Source organism: Bubalus bubalis, chromosome 16, assembly GCF_019923935.1.
Source record: "Bubalus bubalis isolate 160015118507 breed Murrah chromosome 16, NDDB_SH_1, whole genome shotgun sequence".
NCBI lineage: Eukaryota > Metazoa > Chordata > Mammalia > Artiodactyla > Bovidae > Bubalus > Bubalus bubalis.
Window position 1 is genome coordinate 22,736,242 of NC_059172.1, and position 16,317 is coordinate 22,752,558.

General features: G+C 36.6%; 2 protein-coding genes across 4 annotated transcripts in view; one reads left to right on the top strand and one right to left on the bottom strand.

Moving 5' to 3' along the window:
- DNAJC24 (DnaJ heat shock protein family (Hsp40) member C24) overlaps positions 1-4,058 on the bottom strand; it is a 76,953-nt gene extending 72,895 nt beyond the window's left edge. Inside the window, exons 1-2 of one of the 3 annotated variants that reach the window (XM_044929317.1) lie at positions 3,924-4,058; positions 2,936-3,048 (exon numbers count right to left, since the gene is read on the bottom strand). In XM_044929317.1, the coding sequence (XP_044785252.1) occupies positions 2,936-3,046 (111 nt within the window). In that variant the 5' untranslated portion in view covers positions 3,047-3,048; positions 3,924-4,058. Of the gene's footprint in view, positions 1-2,935; positions 3,080-3,923 lie in introns of all 3 variants that reach the window. The other 2 variants (XM_006060821.3, XM_025265758.2) reach the window with 2 other exon arrangements.
- Positions 4,036-16,317, top strand: part of DCDC1 (doublecortin domain containing 1) — a 469,967-nt gene continuing 457,685 nt past the window's right edge. Inside the window, exon 1 of the mRNA XM_006060826.3 lies at positions 4,036-4,131. The gene's annotated coding sequence lies outside the window, so the exon portion shown is untranslated. The remainder of the gene's footprint in view (positions 4,132-16,317) is intronic.

Sequence of the window (16,317 nt, forward strand, 5' to 3'; positions counted from 1 at the left end):
TCAGGAAAGAGAGAAAATGGAGTTATTTCCCAATTATTTTTGGAGCTGGAATAACCATACTAAATTTCAACACTGAGGCTTCTGTGGTGGCTCAGACAGTACACGCAAGCAATCTAAATTAACCAAAATAACATTTAAAAGTAGAATAAGATTATGTAACTTTATGTGACTTTAAAACTGATTGTGAACCTATAGTAATCCAGACAAAAGTATTAGCAAAAGGATAAACAAATATATTAAAGAGAATATAGTCCAAAAATAGATCCATCTTGCCAAGACAGTCCAAAGGAGAGAGGAAAATCTTTTCAACAAATGATGAACACTGGATATCGTTACTGAGGGAAAACCAAAAACATGACTTCCTATATCACAGGATACACAATTCCCAGGCAGCACAGTAGGAAAGAATCTGCTTGCCGATGTAGGAGATAAAAGAGACGTGGGTTTGATCTCTGGGTCGGAAAGATCCCCTGGAATAGGAAATGGAAACCCACTCCAGCATTCCTGCCTGGAAAATTCCATGGCCAGAGGAGCCTGGTGGGCTCTAGTTCATGGGGTCGCAGAGTCAGACATGACTGAGCACGCATGCGGGCGAAAGTAAAAGCAAACTACATATCTTCTAGAAGAAAACATAGGAGATTATTTTCATGATCTTCCTAGAGAAGACACAGAAAGCACTAATCGTAAAACAAAAATCTGATAAATTACAGTTTACCAAAATAAAAAACTTCTCCTCAAAAAATACCATTAGGAAAATGAGCTGGCAAGCCACAGACTAGGAGAAAATACATACACTTATATATATATAAGATCAAGTCTCTTTTTCAAAAGAGACTTCACACACAAAAAATTATACAAATGGCTAAAATCACATTAAAAATGAGCTCAACACCATCAGCCATGAGAGAAATACAAAACCACAGTGAGATATCACTATGAACACAGGAGAATGTGCAGTGGAGTGGTTCTCAATGAGATAGGGAGGTTTGCAATTTTTACAACCAGGAGACATTTTTAGTTGTTATTGGCATCTAGAATGCTGTGAACCATCTTACAAAGCACAGGATAACCCCAAAGAACAATTATCCTGCCCAAAATGTCAATGGCGGCAAAACTGAAAAACTCCTAAGAGATTAATTTAGACTAACAGCATCAAATGTTGGGGAAGATGTACAGCAACTGGAACTCTGGGATATATTACTAGAGAGGATGCAGAATAGTTCATTCACTTTGTTTGACATTTGACAGATATTACTGTACTAAATGCAAATAACTTCTTGTCAAATTAAACGCCAAATAGCTTACAGGGCCATGCATGATCTAAAGCCAGTGTACTTCTCCAGCCTCATATCTCCGTTAACTGAGGCACAAGAATGATACAGTACTAAAAATTTTTTCCAAAAAGTCTACTTGATTTTACTGACAGAAATCTTAAAAATCCTGAGACAAAAAATAATAGTAATAATTAAAATAAATTTAAAAAAAAATTCTGAGGCAAAAGAAACCTTAACATCATTTAGCTCAACTTATTACCTAGAGCAAGGATAATAATATATTCTTGACAGTGAAACATCTACTGTTTCACACTGTTATGGCAAAATCTCACTGATCTATCTAATAAAAACTTAGTATAAAAATAAAATAAAATTAAAAAAAAAACTTGCGAAACAACTCATATTATAAAAGTAATGATCCTCTACTCTTTTTGTAAACTGAGTTAACTGGAGATTATTATAGTTACTGATTTCCTTAACAAACCTCACAATATAATCTGAAAAAATTAATATGGTAGTTTAGAAAGATACCACCTCTTTCTAAATACCACAAACCATTTCACAAAGGAATGAAATCAGTGAAAAACAAGTCTTTAACTAGCCTAAATCAGTATTATTCAATAAAGATATAATGTAAACTATAAATGCAAGCCATATACACAATGTTTACAAAGCACATGGATGAAGTTAATTTTGATAATACATTTAGGGTATACGCGACCCCACGAACTGTAGCCTGCCAGGCTCCTCTGTCCATGGAATTCTCCAAGCAAGAATACTGGAGTGGACTGCCATTCCCTTCTCCAGGGGATCTTCCCAACCCAGGTATCAAATCTACATCTCCTGCCTTGCAGGACGATTCTTTACCATCTGAGCCACCAGGGAAGCCCGGTAATTTTGATAGTATGTTTACTGTATATGTATAAAATATGCAAAACAGCCAATATATCCAAAACATAATCACTTCAATATTTAATAAACATAAAAATAATAGATTATTTTATATTCTTTTTCTGTACTAAGCCTTCAAAGCCCAATGTCTGTTTTATACTTACAGTGCACCTCATTTTTGACTAGCCAAGTTTCAGGTGCATAATAGCCACATGTAGCTAGTGTTTACTGGATGCTAATGTCGCTTACTACATGGCACACTTCAAGGAAATTCACATGGATTATTTCATTTAATACTCCCTGAGGTTGCTCAGTGGTAAAGAATCTGTCTGCCAATGCAGAAGAAGCAGGTTTGATCCCTGAGTGGGGAAGATCCCCTGGAGAAGGAAATGGCAACCCACTCCAGTATTTCTTGCCTGGAAAAATCCATGGACAGAAGAGCCTGGCAAGCTACAGTCCGTGCTCACAAAGAATGGAACATAACTTTAGCCAACACAAGGAAAATATAGGGGAAAATAACTTGCCTGAGTTCCCAAGATTAGTTAGTGGTAGAATCAGCATGATTCAGATATGGTCCAAATCACTATGCAATTCCACCTCAAATCAACTTTTTTCTTTTATACTATTACTGAAACTTTCAATTAACCAAATTAATACTTTTGATTCCTGCTTTGATATCATATATTCGTTGTACAGAAACCTGTATTTCTGGCCACATAAAAAAACCCAATTTTCCCCCTGCAATACAGAATTGAAAACAAAAGACTTACCATTAAAATGAGTTTTTGATACTTTTGTTTTAGGTCTGATACACTTGCAGATGGGTCTGCTCCCAGAATGCTGTACCAATCCTTTTTTGGTATCTGCTCAAACGCCATCATCCCTTGAACAAGAAGAGGTCCTTTTCAGATCAGCTGAATATAAATATTGACGACAATTCATTACAGTCTGCGTATATCTGGGAAATAACTAGGTACAGCTTCCCTAAGTTCTGTAATATTAAGTCATGATAATAATGCAAGCCTGAAGAAGCAAATATTTTCATTTGAAACGCCCCCAAGAATTTCACGTTTAAGTGTATAGACAAGTGTGGAAAAATCTGTCAGATGTTTCATGATATACGCTTATATCTTAAATTAACGACTATACAACAGAGTAAGAAAGAAAAAAAAAAAAAAGAATTCGATAATGAACCCGAGCGGTGGATGGCCCTCTAAGAAAGGTGTTTCTGCTAGTCTCTTGGTAAAAGCGACACAGAGTAGGTACTCATTAAACATACTAGTGGAGAAGGAAATGGCAACCCACTCCAATATTCTTGCCTGGACTAATAAGTGTTTATAAAATGAATAAATATTCTTAAAAAGCAAAACGAGGAATTAAAATCAATTTGGGAGCATTTCCTCTTAATGTCTCCAGTTCACTTCTTGTCTTTCAGGTTATCTTCAAAGAATAACACGCCAAATAGCCAGTCAGCACTGGCAGGTGGAGAGCAACAGTCCCTCAGTTATTGGACAGGCACTCAGACCTCGCAAAGAGCTCCTGAAACTCTTCAAGGGAAGACGTGACAACACTCCCGAACCGAAGAGAACCCGCTAGGAGCCCCAGAACCAGGCAACTTCTTCCCATAGCCGCGAACTCAACGAGACATCCGGGGCTTCCTCAAAATTGGGACTCGGAAATCTACTGCACTCACAGTGCCCTGTGTCGCCCAGCCACAGACCCGTACCCTCTCCTGGATCCGCTCGATCGCAAACTTACCAACGGTAGAGCCACTAAAGCCCACTCCTCGCTTGCTGTCTGCCAAACCTCGGAACCGGCTTCTGCTTCCGCCGGAAGTCACTGACCTAACGCGGTCAAGTTTCCAGCCGAGCCGCAATGGCAGAGGCACCGATCGGAAGCGCCGCTCCGCCCTCTGGACGCGGTCGCTATGGTAACCCATCGCCTCTACCTCAGGAGTTTACCAACAGTAAGTGCGGGCGCGGTGGGAAAAGGTTTCCTTTGCCTCGTTCTAACTCGCTCTTGTCCTGGCTCCCAGACTGTCGTTTCTCTCCTCTTCCTCAGCGAGTACCCCCAGCACGCCCCTTCAAGCTTCTTCCGCCTTCCCCAAATCTTCCTCCATATAACCTACCCACTGCAGCTCCCTGTCCTTTCCCGGTTGACGACTGCAGTACTATGACGGGGGATGAGGGGTGGGGGGCTACGGAGGGGGTACAGTTGGGATTAGAGCGGGTGGAGGTCGATGAGAAGGGTGACAAGAACTGATTCCTCCCTTCTCCCGAGACTTCCTTTGGAATGAGAACGTTCCAAAACTAAGAGAACTAAAACCTATGCTGAGTAAAAAGTTTTTAATTTTTTTTTTTTTTGAAAGAGATGTTCAACTTAATTATTTCTTTTAGATTTTACTTTAGTGGGTTGCCATGTCCTTTTCAAGGGGATCTTCCCAACCGAGGGATTGAGCCCAGGTCTCCCATATTGCAGGCGGATTCTTTACCATCTGAGACACCAAGGAAGCCCAAGAATATTTTAGTAGGTAGCCTAGTCTTTCTCCAGGGGATCTTCCCAACCCTGGAATCAAACTGGGGTCTCCTGCATTGCTGGCAGATTCTTTACCAGCGAGCTACCAGGGAATCCCAAAGTTTTTCAGTTTTAATATTATTTTTTTGGAAGAGATGTTCAGCTTATTTCTTTTAGATTTTAGAAACCGACTTGAAAATGAAAACTTTTCAAAGTCCTTTCACACTCTTAGCAAGTCTTCCTATTCGCAGGGCACCTATGACATCGTTCAAGCTCACAGAAAAAGCAAAATAAAACGCTCACTTTGAGGTAGTTATTGAGTACTCCAAATGGGCACTTTCCTCTCCCTGTCATTCTCTCTGTTGTTCGCTTTTACTGTCAAATCTATGTGCTGCTTACCTTAGATTTGTTGCAGAGAAGCCAATCCTGATTCCATGTTGGTACTGTTTCTTTGACTTGTTTTTGCTGCTTCTGTTATAATCATACAGAATGGCCAGCCTTAAAGAATCCTGCCCCTCTGCCTGACTGTTAAACTAGAGTGCCTTGGTTCAGAACCCTGTCCACCCATAGCTGGCAGGAAGAAAGAAATTAACAAATCCCCTGCTTGAGGCTTGCCATTCTGTGAGATGTTTGCAATATTAATGGCTTTTTAAACTTTGCTTCCTCACCTTCCCCCATGTCTGATCTATAAAAGAACCTGGCATCCAGACCCTGTAAAATGGTTATTTTCAGGTGCTAGCCTGCCATCTTCGCCATCAGCTGGCTCCCCAATTATAGTCTCTTCCTTGACTCAACCTCTCATCTCGGATTGGTGCCTGTTGTGTGGCAAGCAGAGCAAGCTTGGACTCAACAACATATTGACTATTCTTGCTTGCATTTTACCTGGAGGTCAAACCTGCATCTTTGTTCTCCATAGCAGGATATACATTTCATTTGGAAATGTTAAGGTAGTTTTGTTGCTGTTACTCCTTAGATTTCTTTTTTTTTTAAATTTTATCTTTTACCACATATCCATTTGAGAAGCAGTCAAGACAAACCCTAAGCACATTGAAAAAGATATTTTGATATGGTCAGTTATTTAATGATGGTTCCCTGGTAGCTCAGCTGGTAAAGAATGGATCTGCAATACAGGAGACCCGGGTTTGATCCCTGGGTGAGGAAGATACCCTGAAGAAGGAATTGGCTTACCCACTCCAGTGTTCTTGCCTGGAGAATTCCATTGACAGAGGAGCCTGGCAGGCTACAGTCCATGGAGTCGCAAAGAGTTGCACATGACTGAGCGACTTTCACCGAACTATAACTGAATAACTGAATGATACAGTTTAAAAATCTAAAAGGAAAAGTATAGTTTAGGTTCTTCATAGGGTTTTGTCATGTTTAAAGGCAGACGCAACCACCTTTATATCAATACTAAGTCAGAAGATCTGATTTTCATGACTGGTTTCAACATTCTGTATGACCCTGCTGCTGCTGCTGCTGCTAAGTTGCTTCAGTTGTGTCCAACTCTGTGCGACCCCATAGGCGGCAGCCCACCAGGCTCCCCCGTCCCTGGGATTCTCCAGGCAAGAACACTGGAGTGGGTTGCCATTTCCTTCTCCAATGCATGAAAGTGAAAAGTGAAAGTGAAGTCACTCAGTGGTGTCCGACTCTCCGCGATCCCATGGACTGCAGCCCACCAGGCTCCTCTGCCCATGTGATTTTCTAGGCAGGAGTACTGGAGTGGGGTGCCATTGCCTTCTCTACTGTGTGGCCCTAAGTATACCTAAAATGACAGAACTGTGTTATTCTGAAGACCTTCCTATACAGTACTATCAGAATGGCACCACTTTGAATTTCTCTAGCCCTGAAACTTCCTTTTTCCACTGCATAGTCCTTTGTATAGATAATTATACTCAAGCCCTTCAGTTTTTTATAGAAAGAGCACTTTATTTTGATTTATGATTGCATTAATGTATTGTGTTATCTCTTTTACTGCCTTTTTGAACAAAATTCTGAAAATTCTAATCACAGTATTTACTTTCTTGTATTTATTTATTTTTTGATATGGAAAGAGGTATACTTTTTTTGTCCCCACCAAATCCCAAGTGTTCTGTCATTTCACAATAACATATTTTAGTTTACATCTGTAAAGCATACTTTAGTTTGCAACTTTTAATTTCATCTCCATTAAGTCATTAATCCTCCAAAATTACCAATAATTCATTGATATTATCCAAATCTAGTGCTTGTTTACATTTCCCTAGTTGTCTCTGAATGGTTTTTTTATGATTGGTTTGCTTGAGTCAGAATCCGGAATCTACACATTGCATTTGGTTATTCTGTCTCTTAAATATCTTTTAAGCTATAGCAGTCCCAATACTTCACTACTACCTTTTTTTTCTTTTTTTCCCATTAGTTTATTGAAAAAACAGATATTGCCTTACAATGTGAACCTATCTGTTTATACCAGAATCCACTTTTAAAAACACTTTTTACAGAAATCCTTGCTCATTAGTCTTCCTTCATTTTTTCCATTTTTTAGAGTACTACTGTTCAATGGAAATACAGTGTAAGCCACAAATGCAAACCACACACGTGATTTTAAATTTCCTAGTAGCCATATTAGAAAAATAAAAAGAAACAGGTGAAATGGATTTTAATAATATATTTATTTACCAGTGTATCCAGAGTATGCTCATTTCAAAATGTAAACAATACAAAAATTATTAATGAGATATTTTACATTTTTTTTTTCATACTAAGTCTTCAAAGGCTGATGTGTATTTTACCTATACAAATCATCTCAGTTTGGACTTGCCACTTTTCAAGTGCTCGATAGCTACATCTTACTAGTGACTACTTTATCAATCACAGGTCTAGGGGATAAAGTCCAGCATTCCTGCCCAGTATGATCCCAGTTTTCCAGCTTCATCACCTATTACCTTCATACATGAAGCAATTAAACAATTGAATATTTTCTTGGTACTTCATAATTATATTTGGATGCATCTCCTTGCTTATAACACCATACCTCTTTTCTTCCTCCTATCAGTTTTACTCCTTCTTTAAGACCTATCTCTTTCATTAAGTCTTTTGTGATGGCCCAATCCTTAAAAATTACTTTCTCAATTTTCAGAGCAGTCCTGAGTGTACTCCTCTTTTGTACTTATCCTATCCTATAGAGTATTATTATACACTAGATGTGTATTCTAGTTTCCTGATTGGATTGTAAACTCTCTAAGGGTAAGAACACCTCTTAGAGAAACTAAGCACCAGCTTTTATGCCACATTCTCTGGGGTTCTAAAGATGTATGTCTACAATAGGTTTGTTTCTCAGTGTTTTTAGAAGGTAATATATTTATTTTATGTAAAACCAATACAGTGTAAATATAAACTATGTTAGCACAGTGGTTAAGAGCATGAACTCTGGGATCAGATTCATAGATTTGAATCCAGATTCTGCCTCTTACTGGTTATGTGAAAACTTGAAGTTAATCTCTGCACCTTAGTGTCTTCCGCTGTGAAACAGAGATAATAATAGTATTGCCTTCAGAGGTTTGTTGTGAGGATTAAATGAGATGATGGTGTCTGAAAGTAGTAAGTACTCAGTAAAGAGTAGATCAGTCCTGGGTGTTCATTGGAAGGACTGATGCTGAAGCTGAAACTCCAATACTTTGGCCACCTCATGCGAAGAGTTGACTCATTGGAAAAGACTCTGATGCTGGGAGGGATTGGGGGCAGGAGGAGAAGGGGACGACAGAGGATGAGATGGCTGGATGGCATCACCGACTTGATGGACATGGGTTTGAGTGAACTCCGGGAGTTAGTGATGGACAGGGAGGCCTGGCATGCTGTGATTCATGGGGTTGCAAAGAGCTGGACATGACTGAGTGACTGAACTGAACTGAACTGAAAGAGTAGATACTGTGATTATTATTAATAATGAACTATTTGTTACTCAGTTTTGATACATCAGAATATTAAGAATTCATAACAGTATTTTAGGAATTTCTAAACAAAGCAAATGAAAGCCACAGACTATTGAATTGGAAAAATGAAACCAAACCCAAATGTTTGTTGAACTGTAGTTTGCCAGATACATTAAGCGCACAGGCAGAAACCTCTTAATTCCTGAATAATCAACATCTAGCATAAGTGAAATAGGCATACATCAAATATTTAATTTCAAGATGATTCATCAAGTGCTATATATAGAGTTAGATGTAGATGCAGAGATATAGATACAGATGCAGATACAGATATCAGATGCAGGTACAGATACAGATGCTGATACAGATACAGCAATCACATTCTTATTCAATTTGTTGCTTCAGCCCTTTGCCCATGCATAAACTTACTTATGTCCACCATACATTAACAAATTCTTAATCATGAGATCATATTTGTGAATTATGCTTCTTACTTGTGGATATTTGTAAAACATTCAGCATACTTCTATTAATTATTTCTTATCCTAGGATTATATTTACTTGGCTCTTTCCACTGATTTCATTACCAACTCTTCTTTTATATCCTTGATCTTATTTACCTCTGAATTTTTAAGATTTTTCCTATCAGTTAACTAAACTATATCTATTTTTAAGTACTGCAATATTGTGGTTATATATGAAAACTAGATGACCCCCCTACCCCCCGCCACCAGGGCCAATAGACCCCACCTGGAGTCTATTAGCTAGTAATGAATTAAAAACAAAAAAAGACACAAGTAAATAGTACATGCTGCTAAGCTGCTAAGTCACTTCAGTCGTGTCCAACTCTGTGTGACCCCATAGACGGCAGCCCACCAGGCTCCCCCGTCCCTGGGATTCTCCAGGCAAGAACACTGGAGTGGGTTGTCATTTCCTTCTCCAATGCGTGAAAGTGAAAAGTGAAAGTGAAGTCGCTCAGTTGTGTTTGACTCCTAGCGACCCCATGGACTGCAGCCTACCAGGCTCCTCCATCCATGGGATTTTCCAGGCAAGAGTACTGGAGTGGGGTGCCATTGCCTCCTCCGACATAGTACATACATAGCCTTCATTCACCTATCCATTTACTCAACAAATATTTATTGTACACTGTTACAAAAAATACAAGATAGAGTTGGCTGTAGCTCTATCAAAATCTTAAAGTTTATCTGGGTAGACAGACAGGCAACTGAAATAACTGTGCAAAGTGCTATGCCAGAGGAAATAAAGGTTAACTGTGATAGTTAATAACTTGTGGTTATGCGAATAGAATAAGGCAGATTACTTGAATGATTGAAATCCTTGAATCAAAATGAGGCTAATCCAGGAAGATATATGGAAGTGTTAAGTTTTAAATAACGCTCTGACAGAGAGGAGAGATGAATGGCTAGAATTAGAGAAATTTCCTCATTTTCTTTTCTGGCCAATTATCATAAAGCTTTAGACAGTATTGAGAATCAGCTCTAATGAACAGTCCTACCTCACCTTTTAGAAATAGTTTTTTCCTTTCTCTGGTTGTCTTCACCTGATCTATTCTCTCTCCTGTCTTTCAACAGTAATCATCAGTGAACATTCACTGGGTTTAAGCAAGTCAGTGCACTAAGCAGGGGAGACCAAGCGGTAAATACTTTTCACTGTCACTGTACCTGTGGCTGTGTTTTTCCTGTGTGTTTCACTTCGGTCATGTCAGTGTTCTTTTGAGCTGGTTTCAGATTTCCTAAAGACCTTCAGTTATTTGGAATTTTTGTTCTTGTCTTCCAAGCTTCTTCACATCTGACATTTTAATTGTTCCATGAACCTATTAACAACACTGAGTATAAACTATCTTCTGTTTCTCCTTAGTAACCATAATAAATACCAACTTCTTATTTCCCCATTCACTTTTTTTATCCCTTTCTCGTGTCTGATGACCACTTTGAAACCTTGTAATGATCTCTTCAAACCATGCAGTGATATGCATTAATATGCTCTAGCATTTTAGTCTTCCATTTTGGTTTCTTAAACCTGAATTTTTTTAAAGTTTATTTTATTTTTGTCATGTAATTGACTCACAGAAGAAAGGTTAATTTGAATGATCAAAGGGTGTTAATTTGTAGGTTAAAATGTGTTAAACAGTTGATATGAAGTCTGTTTAAGTCAATTAGAGTGTATAATGAAGATGTTTCTAGAGTGTTATGGAACCTTTTGAAGTCAACTTGGAATTCACTCCTGTGTGTCAACCATAGCACCTGGCTAAACATGCCAGGTTTGCATTTAGGTTCTTAATTGCGGGTATATTCCAATATATATGAATAGGTCTACACACTTAAAGAAATTTGACTTTAAGATTCTATGTTTTGCTATAGAAAATAAATTCGTGATTTAATTAATCATTATTAGCAAAATGAAAAACATACTGTGTAACACTGTTATCTTTGTTTACTCTATTTTTTTCTAAAATAAAATGCAACTGAACTCAATAACCAACAAAACATTTCTGCATTTTCTGTTTTTAAACTAGATTAGCATCATTATTGTTGAATTTTTTTAATACTAAGTACCTCATATTGAAATGGACCATATAAAGACATGTAAAATTTGATATACTCATTTAAAGGAATGATTTGTTTTCCCCTCCAAAATTATTTGAAATAATATTATGAAACATTTTAGTGTTGGTACTATCTTTTAAATTTTCAAAATAGATAATGTTATTATGTAGTCTTTAATGTTTATATGCTCAGTTTCAATAGTTGAATATAATTTTATGTAATGATAGGTATATTTAAGATGAGTGAAGCTTTGCAACTTCAACAGTTCAAATCCACAGAGATGGGAGGGTAAAAAACAAATTTTAAAATAGATTCTTCCTTAGCCTCAGGATTACTCTAGAACTAGTTTTATTACTTGTGTCAGTTTAGTAGCAATAAACACATTTAGCATTTCAACTTCTTTCAACCATTCATTTTAATTATTTAGAGAGTGATGAGAAACAACTCTTACATGTTAAAGGGATTTCTGCAATGATGGATTAGATGCCAAAATAATGAAACCACATAGCTTAAAAAATATACTGAAGAATAGATGTTTTCTGATGAATTTCCACAAACAAATCATATTTTTAAAATATTTTAAGCTATTCATAGTATTACTTTTAATCAACTGTAGACATGGCATGAGTACAGTCTTTTGTTGCTCATTAGCAATTTCTTTAATGAGTTTTTTGTGTGATAGATAGTTAAAGTAACAGACAAATGACAGATTGTTTGCCTTTAATGATTTCCCTGTTTCAAGCCCATTACAAAGCAATTAGAAATCTGACAGCATTTTCACTCTGCATTACTGATCATCTAAAGTGATGAGGAATGAGAGGTGATGAATATTAATTGTATATTTTCATATGATTATCATAAATTATTACCTTGTCTGATGTGCTGCAGGTGAAGCAGGAGCATAAGAGAAAGACAGATATATTAATTTGAAAGACTATATAACTTCTTTTAAATATTTGTCTGTAGTGTAAATTCTGATCTGCAGTGTTAGTGTCTGTGAATATTAAATTAATTCTCTTCAGATTATAGCTACATTTGTGGTAACTGAAATAACTTTTCAGTATAAGAAAAGGAAAAATTATTTCATAGTACAATAGACATATATGTATTTAAGTTCAGAAATTTTAAGAAACTAATTTAAAAAATGAAATAGTGAATTTTGTTGATATACATATATGCAAAATTCAGATATATCATTACAAAAAATATATACTTGGATTTAGATCTTATATTAGTCTGAGTTTAAAGTCAGGTGATCCTACAAAATAAGATAAGAAAGAGTAACCAGCTGTAAAAGATTTTTCTGAGTCCTCTGGAACAGTTCTTTTAGTCTTAATCCAGTATATATTCTGTTTCCCCAGTTTCTTGCTTCAGGGAGATGAGGTTAAGCCAGTCATCAAGACTCAAGTGTATTGTTACTTGGTTCTCAGCCTTGAGAGGTAGCAAAATTTGGTCCAGAAACTAGATAATAGTCTTTGGTATAGGAAGAATTGATAAGCATAAAGCATTTGACATGTTTAGAAGTGTATTTGGATCAATATACCAAAATAAGTTATATTTTGATATCTCTAATTATTAGCTGATAATCAATATGTACTTAATGAATAGAGCTGAATTATGCTAGTAAAGCCATGTCTTGCTTCAGTCTTGTCTTTTGGACCTTTTGCTATGGATTGCTCTGTGGCATGTCATCTCTCAGAGAGGCATGCCATCCTGGATCCATATTTATTTATGAAGGTCATAATCCATATGATAATATGACCAAAAGTCAGTGAAAACTGACTTTTTGCATGCTTTTTAGGAATTTTTCTCCTTTATATTCAATTTTATGTATATGAAATTAAACCAGCAGATCTTCACAAATGACCTTTTTGTGTTCTGGAAAGTTGAGGAGAGTCATCTGAAACTCATTACATGTTTATTCAGGGAAAAGTCAGATATCAGGATGATAAAAGCAAATTATCAGTAAAAAGCATTGAGACCCTATTGTTTGGTAGCCCAATTTAATATTTTTACTGGCTAAGCTTTTCAACTGTATTATCATTTGTGTCTGATACCCTCCCAGATTTTATTCTACAGAGCAGGCCCAACTAGTACATTTTATGGAATCAGAGTGATAATTCCCATTGCCCTCAACTCCTTTCTGCTGATATTCTTTATCTCCTCTTAGCCCACATGTTAAGTTGATCCTTTGTATAGCCCAGCCAATTCTTCTCTTTCCACTTCTCACATACCACCAACCAACATATGTACTTACTTGACTTTTGGCCAAAGTCTCCCTTTCTCTCTTTAGAAGAATTGGTTTAGAAATTTTACATATTTTTACTGTGACACAGAACAGCTAGCTGTATCTGAGTTTATAGGAAACTGGGCTGTCAAACCACAGCATTGCAGGCAAATCAACAGCTGAGAAAAAACAAATAGTCCTAAATTGTAAATCATAAATAGCTGTATCTTCTCTAGTTACCTTGCTCCTTGAAAACCTGGTTCATTTCCCCACACATACACTTGATCTTCCTTACAGTCTCCCTTTCTAACCAAATAGCAGCTATTCTTTACACTCTTCAAGTTCCAATGTTTCAATTTATATTTAAACACCACTTATGTTGTGATAAATGTTACTTATCATTTAGTCATAGAGGATCCGTTTAAGTCATTCACAAAGCATTCCCACTTTCCCTCTCAAAATTTCTGTCTAAAATGGGTTTATACGTTGTATCAGTACAACAGGCTTCCCAGCTGGCACTGACGGTTAAAAAAAACCCGCCTGCCTGTGCAGTAGATGGTAAAAGATGTGGGTTCGATCCCCAGGGTTGGAAAGATCCCCTGGAGGAAAGCAGGGCAACCAATCCAATATTTTTGCCTGGAGAATCTCATGGATAGAGGAGCCTGGTGGGCTGCAGTCCACAGTCACAAAGAGTAGGACATGACTGATGTGACTTAGCTGGAGAAGGAAATGGCAGCTCACTCCAGTATTTTTGCCTGGAGAATCCCATGGACAGAGGAGCCTGGTGGGCTATAGTCCATAGGGTAGCAAAGAGTCAGACACAAACCGAAGCGACTTAGCATACACTCATGCACGAAGTGACTTAGCACGCATGCACACCAGTACAATGTCACTTAACTGAAGCAACAAGTCATTTAATTCCCTAGAGAAATGAAAGGTCAGCAAGTTGGAAAGAGAACTAAGGAAAAAAATTTCTTTTTAATTTCAGAAATTTCAGCTATCTGATAGAGCTAAAACATAAAGGAGGCCAAGATTCCTGCCTAGTCATTAGAAAAGACATTGACTCAGTCCTGAAATAGGACCGCAAGAGAGAGGAGATATGTCAACATCTGTTGGCTTAGCTTTAAAGACAATATTTGAATTACTTTCTTCCTAAGCCATTTACTCCTGTACTAGATTGGAGAATAGACTAAAAAGGCTTACAACACTTAAATAGATTACACTGTTTTCTTATTACTTGATAATGCGACCTGCCAGTCTATCAGAAAATGATATTAAGGTGAACCCTTTTGTTAATCTCATATTTGGCACCCTGCCTAGAAGGTGATATTTCAAATTTTGTAAATTTTCCAAGAGAATGTTCCGTAATAGTTGTTATTGAAACAAATTGGAAGTACACATTTATGTAATCAGATTTGAAGGATTTGTTTCCCACTGAATTGAGCAGCTCTCCTGTTCTGTTTTGGTTGGTGTACCAAACCTTGCAGTGGCTTCCAAACTTCACATGATGGTTTTTAGAACCACTTCTCTCTCTGGCTCTAGAAAATGTATCCTATCCCTCTTACACTGGAAGTATAAAATCCAGAACACAAAATCAATATACTTCTGTGTCTTCTATGATACCTGTAAACCAGAAATGGTATTTTAATAAAAGGAGAAAACTAAGAACGGAAATAACTTCTTAAATTCCAATTTACCACACAGGCACAAAGATTTTCAAATCATTTGTTCAAGTAGTAGCTCATGGGTTAGTGTTAACTTTTGAGGTTTCTTTGTGATCAACTGGGCTTTCAGTTTTCCATGGTCAAGTGCTCCATTTAACGCATGTGAATAATAAACTTATGCAAAATAGAAGGAAATTTCATGCTTGGGAGATAAAGAAGTTTATGTAATTTTATCCTTACCTAAAGAACTGACTGTTAAAGTAACATAGAAAGGAAAGGAGTTTTTTTCCTGCCTTCATTTTGGAATATTGACTTACAAACCTTAAGACTTCCCATGTAGCATTCAAAAACATTTTTGAGCCTGCTCCATTCTATGTGATAATCTTTCATTTCTAAAGAATTAGGTGTTCCTCTCTCTAAATGGGGAGCTAAAGCAAAGGTTGAATTCTTTTCCTATAAAATATGCATATTTATGAAAAAAAGTGTATACATTTGAAAAACTGCATGTATTTTTATGCTCCTATTTACTTGTTACTATGGCAACCACCAGACTGCCTAGTATTTATGTTGTCTAAGATTCAGAGTGCCTTTTCAAAAAAATAAATATGCCAGAACCGTGTATTGTATTTACTTTGGTGTTTAGAAAAATATTTATTCTAATGCATATTTTTAAGAAAAATAGCAATAAATAGTGTAAACTTCAGCCCAGCTTGAATAGTACCTTTTCCTGTAGTATGTTTTTGAAATCAAAACAATTACATTTTTCTTTTCCTTGTTATAAAAATCAGAATGAAGAATAGAAATAATGAATTTTCAAAACTTATGAATCAATGTTGAAAGGTACTCTCTTGATTTTTTCTTATTTGTATAACAATATTTTGATTCACACCAAATTTCTGAAAATATAAAACATGAATACAGACAGAAATACTTAATGCTAGCTATATGAATCAGAAAATATGAATAGTTGGCATTTCTGATCACAGATGGTTCTTTATCTATGAATAAAAGATTTATATTTTGTACTTGAAAGACACAATTACTATTATTTTTCTTGCTTTAATTATTTAAATTTTCTGACATGTGTGATACATAAATATAATTTCTTAATGTTAAACATCAGAATGGAAATTATGAAGCATAAAATGAGACATGTTTCATGTCACGTATTACCTGTTAAGAAAAACTGCAATACAACATTTAAGTACAACAGAATAGTGAGCATATTGTCTCTGATACTTGTAAACAGGATGGATCTGCAGTTTCACAGTT